Source organism: Etheostoma spectabile, chromosome 8, assembly GCF_008692095.1.
Source record: "Etheostoma spectabile isolate EspeVRDwgs_2016 chromosome 8, UIUC_Espe_1.0, whole genome shotgun sequence".
Classification (NCBI taxonomy): domain Eukaryota; kingdom Metazoa; phylum Chordata; class Actinopteri; order Perciformes; family Percidae; genus Etheostoma; species Etheostoma spectabile.
The window spans coordinates 6,737,107-6,743,520 of NC_045740.1; the positions used below are offsets into that span (position 1 = coordinate 6,737,107).

General features: G+C 37.0%; 1 protein-coding gene across 1 annotated transcript; it reads right to left on the bottom strand.

The window, feature by feature from the left end:
* Positions 1-967: 967 nt before the first annotated feature.
* tmem216 (transmembrane protein 216) lies at positions 968-5,125 on the bottom strand. Its single transcript, XM_032522240.1, has 6 exons — positions 4,914-5,125; positions 4,599-4,621; positions 4,370-4,463; positions 4,193-4,285; positions 3,379-3,580; positions 968-1,311 (listed from the first exon to the last, which is right to left on the bottom strand). The coding sequence occupies exons 1-6, from the start codon at positions 4,930-4,932 to the stop codon at positions 1,299-1,301; spliced, it is 444 nt and encodes a 147-aa protein (XP_032378131.1). The 5' UTR covers positions 4,933-5,125; the 3' UTR covers positions 968-1,298.
* Positions 5,126-6,414: the final 1,289 nt, after the last annotated feature.

Genomic DNA, 6,414 nt, shown 5'->3' on the forward strand with positions numbered 1-6,414 from the left:
ATAAGCCCAAATCCTATTTATATGCAAGCTCTTCAGTTTTGTGATAATTCCATTTCCGCAGGTTTCCTTTGTGCAGCAAAGTAGTGACTGGTCTAAACTAGTTGGATTTAAAAGGGTGAAAGAAAGGAGCAACAGTGTGGAACACTGCCCAGGTTTCAATGTCACCGGCTGGTAAGAATGACCACTCTTTGTCCAGCTGCAGTGAGCGGTCCCTGCAAAGAAAATCACTTAGATAATGCAGTTGTCCTCTCCTGGGTATACCACTGTATTTGAGCTACTTTAATTATTGTGTTTTAACAAAAATGATGAATTGAACATTCTCTATAAAAAACAGCAGCCAGATATGATTAAAAGGGGTAAATATAAATGCTTGTACACACAGTGGATTGACCTGCTGTCAGTGACATGCACAAGTGTTTGTCTGTGCTCGGCTGTTGCTCAAGTGCAGACACTCTGAAATGGGATTTGTTTTGAAACTGGTTACTTTGGAAACCTTGCCATTGGGTTTGATCATTAACTTAAGCGGTCAGTAAAAGAAATCACCTGTTTTAGGAATGTGGGGTAGGAAATGACTAATAGTGACAACAATCTGACATCAAATATATGCAATAAAAAGGTTTTAGGAGCCAAACTAAAACATTCATTCTCAACTCAGAATGTTTTTACAGGTGCCATTTGAGTCAGTGTCAGGTACTCTAAAGAGATTGATGCACAACTAAAATCATGTTGTAGTTCATTACAGATGAATAGGAATTTTAGAAGGTAGTTTGCATGTATAGTCGAGTATGACCACACTCCAGTTGACTTGAGTTTTAAAAATAAAAACACAAGGGATAAGAAAATGTTCTTTTTTTAGTAATAAAATCAGTGTGTTCACTATTCAAATCTTAATCAAAACACTTCTGCCCTCTACTGGTGATAAAATAATATGAGACTTATTATTGTTGTATGTTTTATATAAATAATCAATAGTAACACAAAAACAGATATTTATCTACAACATGTAAAAAAAGAGCATAGGGAAATAAAAGAAAAAATTGTTACTATGTCTCTATGGCAAACAGGTTTGACTGGACCAAAGTGAAATCCCTGAGAGATCCTGCTAGCACAGTTGAACAAGTATGTAGTATTCTACAAATTAAGTTATAAAAATAACAGTTCAAAAACTTTCTTTACCTTATAAATATTGCAACTGTCTTATAGACAAAATTACATTGATTTCTGGTCATAGCAAAGAAGTGCAGACGGGCTGTGAGTTCAGCTATGACATACAACATGAAGATGAAGAGAAGGCGTCTTCATGAATAGACACTAAAAGACACAAAGAAGAGCAAAAACAAATTACTTATTACTGTACATTCAACTGTACCTGAACAAATTTAAAGCACATGAAACACAAAAAAAGTGTGTGAAACAATGTGTAGTTATCCAAATTCAATCTTGCAAATGACAGGTTTAGTTTAGTTTTTCACAAAACCACGTTGATGTATGAATGTATTTTGGCCATCCGCCACCTGAATACAACAATATCCATCTTTTCAGAATAAGAGACTGGGTTATTGTCCTTGGATCTATCTTGAGAGGAAAATTTGAGAATGTGACGACATTATACAACGTATACAGTATCACTTGAATGAATGCCACCCATATCAATAATTCAAACTAGTCCTAAAGGGAACAAGGGCGTATTTCAATCATGGACTAAAGCATGAACAAAAGGAAAGCTCAGTGCAGCCAGGTATTTCAAAACCTATGAGATGCTATGTCAAAATATCTTGTCAATCAAAACAAATGGAGACTATTAATGTAGGCCAGTCTTTTCATGTGATAATGAAGTATGTAGTCTATGTATGACACCAGATATTGCAATTTACTGACTAGTCTATCATTTATGCTGACATGCAACTGTCAAAAAAAGAGTTGTGATCTCACTTGTCCAAAAATCCAATAAAGCCATCTATCATGGCTGGTGTAGTCAGTAGTTGCATTGCCAGACCTATCTCCACAGCGATGTGTCAGCAATAGAGTATGGTCTGGACACAACGCCTGTCTATTCTGGGATAGGGGGAAAACACTCCAGATTGTTTGTATTTCTTTAAACCAATGCTAACTGTCCGGGCTGGCGCAATATGGAATGCCGTTTCATTCAATATTAAATAAAAGAATAAATACATAAATAAATACATGAATAAATAAATAAATATGCCATGAAATAAATCATTAAATAAATAAATGAAGCAATAAATACATAAATAATGAAATAAATGTAAATATTCATATAAAAAGGAATCAATTAGTTAAATAAATATATTAAAGAGTTTTAATTTTGATTATTTCATGGTACTTTTATTTTAAGTCCATGTTTATTTATTTCAAGAGACTTTTATTTTATAAATCCACATTTATTTATTTACGTGGACTTTTATTTCCTAATGCCACATTTATTTATTTCCCCCTCTATTTATTTCCAGTTGTCATATGCAAATCAGGGGGCGTGGCTATCTATCACTTTAAGAACACTTTCAGCAGGATACCTAGTGCTCGGTTTACACCTATCGCCATTTCTAGCCACTGGGGGACCATAGGCAGGCTGGGGGAACACATATTAATGTTCTCATAATAATAATCACATAAAGTGACATTTTCATGCTTTAAGTGAGCTAGCGGTGCCATGTAAGTTCACCGACGCTCCATTGTTCCAACCTCTCAATAATCCGAAAAATTCCTTTTGGTCCTACAGCCTACTAGTCCGACGTCCCTTTGTTTGAAGAAGAAAAGAAAAAAAAACTCTGCATCTACATCCCATTGTTCCACCTCCAATAAGGTAACGTAACCCCATTTGTACAGGTCCTAGCCACTGACCAATTGGCTGTTTTAACCTTAACCACTCAAGGTCAAATACCTTACTCCAACCCAGTGGCGGAGTGGTAATAGGGACAATCAGGACTTTTCCCGGTGGGCCGGTAGTGTTTTGAGGCTGCGAGGGCCGGTCTGATAATAGTGCTGCTATTTGAAATGTGGATTTTTGAAATAAATGTACCATGAAATAATTAGTAAAAGTAAAACCTTTTAATATATTTAACTAATTTATTCATTTTATATGAATATTTACATTTAATTTATGTATGTATTTATTGCCTTTATTTATTTCATGATGTATTTTAAAAGCATATTTATGTATTTATTCATTTATTTAATAGTGAATAAAACGGCATTCCACAGCGCTAAGCCCTAATAGCGGTGATAGTGAGAGGGGAAGTACATCCGGCACGTGATGTCAGGATCAATCCCAGTAATGTACATCCGTTGAGCCAGTCTATGGCTAATGAGGTTTAATATACACTTACTGTGATGAACACTAATGAGAGTGGGACTTACCTGGCCAGTCGGGCTAGAGTGCTGAGAGCCAGGACTCCATCTAAGCCGTAGGCAACGAGTAAGACACTGCTAATGATTACATCTGCCCTCATCACGTACGTCTGCCACACTAGGAAGTAGATCGTCAGCAGGATAGTTGTCCCTGTCACAATGAGGTTAGCCAGAATATAGTGCTCACTCTCCGTCAGGTTGCCCTTCACACCTGCACAGGGTCAAAGAAAGTGTTGTGTTCTGTTGTTAAAGGTAAGACAACAAATATATAACAAAGTCTGCATTACAAACTGGGGTCAGGCAGTCTGAAAGGCATGGGCACATACTAGACAGGGACGTTCAAACAAAACAAAACTATTTTATTAGTTGTATTAAGGGGAAATGTTGGATCCAGTGTTTTTAGAGCTTGACCAATGCTAGGAATTGAAATCAGGATATCTCATGCTCAACCATTTTTCAAATCGTATCACAGATTTTAGATTAATATTTGTGTTTTTGACATCCTACAGGCAGCTCTCGCTTACCACCTATTTTAGCACTTTACAAAATCACACTTGCAGACTTAAAGTCAACAATTTGTTAATTTTAAGAGATTGGATTGTTTTGAAATATCTCGTCTCTATTGGCTTGGAACCTCAACCTAAATAAAACTATGATATTCTTTATGGAAATGGATGCCAAGCAATATTGTATGATAATGCAATCAAGTATAGCGTACTTAATTGTATGCAAAAAGTTAACCGACATGGTCATGGACTCTTTGCTAAATTGGCAGTATGCTTGAAAGTCAGTCATGGTTCGATGTGTGACTCTGTTTTCTCACCACAGAAAAAATGGAGGAAATCCAAAACAGCCAGGAGCAACAGCAGACAGACATCATAGACCAGAGCATCAACAGGATAAGGCAGCACCAGGCCTGACAGCGACAGACACATTCACTGTTCTCCACAGGTACGTCAACAACAAAAAACAGGGGTTGTGTAACATGTTCAGCACTCACTCTTTCTGATGATCAAGCCGAGAGTGAACAGGAAATAGAAGACAAAGTAGACTGCTGTCAGTTTCAGCAGCAACTGGAAAGTAACAGATGACAGCTGGGTGCAAAGTTAAGGTTTTATCACTCATCATCAGTCAGTCAGTCAGTTAGTTAGTCAGCGATAGAGGGAGTCGTTTGTTCTAAGTACTTCAGACGTAAAGTTACTCGGTTGAATAAATAAAGAAAAGGATACAACACTGACGTTAGCTGATCTTCCTAGAGAAAGAGTAAGACACACACACACACACAAACACCCACACACACACACACACACACACACACACACACACACACACACACACACACACAGACAAACAGACAGAAACGCAATTAACCAAGTTAGCTAATTTTCTTTACGTCCTTGATTAACACAGTGAAACTAAGTAGGAGTATTGATATCCAAACTCTGTAAAGTAGCTGTTAATAATATGAATGAATGTGTTAGCGGTTTGACGTAGCTAGCTAGCGTTAGCGAGTTAGCAACCATAGCAACGCGTCTGCCACCTACCAGGTCTGTGCATCGCCATTTTGATTTTTCCCTCCTCCTCAGCTCTGTCACTTCCAGTTCCAACCAAGAGGATGCACGTCTCTGCCTACTGGCTGGAAGACAAACTACAACTAAAGTACGCAGTCTTGTAAGAATTAATGTAAGAAGTAGGCCTACGGTTGAAATGTAGCCTAGATGTACTGTATATACTGTATATTTATTGGTTAAAAATGTACTGGTCTTGCAGGACTTTATTATTTTAAGAATATTCTGTCAACAGGATAAGCATGTAGGCCTAGGCCTACACCATTAGCCTACTTTTTGTATGTTGGATCTATTTTTTGGATCTAATTTTTCATATTCTTTTCTTTATTTCCGTAATATATTTTTGTAAAAAATATTGTTGATCTATGTGTGCTAATGCTTTTTTACCTGTATGTTTGTATATTCCAGTTTGTAAAAATAAAAAATTTAAATAAATAAATTAAAACTGTTGCCATTAAGTTATTTCTTTTCTAATTGGCTTGCGGGCACCTGTTTGAATTCCATGGATTGCTGCTCAAACAAAGCTCTATTAACGATGGTCAGTCACAAGGTATTTCAAAACTGCAGGTAGGCGGCCTAACTATAATTTACACAATCTTGCTTAAATGTCACTGTTAAGACTCCGCTCTAATCCACCTCCTGCAAAGAAGCCCTGATAAACCCACTGTAGCTATGTGTGTAGCCTACACTAAATTCTTACCACCAAATGACAAATGTTGGAAACTAAGATAGCTACTGGTGAAGCATTTAGCTAGCAGCTAAAGAGGCAAAACGTTTTCTCAGTAGTTAACAAAGACTAGAGCAAAGAAAGAGTAGGCCTACACATTGATGTTGACAAGTGAATGAAAATGAATGCTAATGTTGCTCCATGTCTGCTGGATTTGCAATCACATTTGCTAACATGTTTATTATAACACTTTATAACTTTATAAGGTGATGATGTGTTGATGTTGTTGTTCAGTTGCCCCCATGTGGCCAAAACATCAAGTGATGCTGCTTTAAACAATGGATGACACTTGGAAGGCGTCAACAGTTTATTACATTTATTACCCTGAGACTTGATGCCAAACCTTAACCCACAGCAGTAGGCTACCTAACCTCCTAACCTTAATTCTAAAATATTAATTAATAAATAATAAAATAATATTTTACTGTGTGTCCCAAAATAGGAGGTGAGTTGTTGTAATGTGACTTTGTTAACAGGGTTTATCGCCACACCACACGCTTAGTTAAAATTATTACAAGTGGGCTACACACTCACTCACTCACTCTCTCACTCACTCACTCACTCACTCTCTCACTCTCTCACTCACTCACTCACTCACTCACTCACAAACACATACAATCACATGCACACACATTCACAAACATGCAGCAAGAGCTATATGGGATAAGAAATACTAAAATGAACTGTTTTAGCATTGCCAGCTGTTTCATTGTCCACTGCAGCCTCTATCTGTTTCTCTTTCTTGCTTGT

Coding starts and splice junctions, on each gene's coding strand:
- tmem216 (XM_032522240.1), bottom strand. Junction 4,286..4,369: donor CGGCTTGATCATCAGAAAGA/GTGAGTGCTGAA, acceptor TGTCGCTGTCAG/GCCTGGTGCTGCCTTATCCT. Junction 3,581..4,192: donor TTTCCTCCATTTTTTCTGTG/GTGAGAAAACAG, acceptor GACCCTGTGCAG/GTGTGAAGGGCAACCTGACG.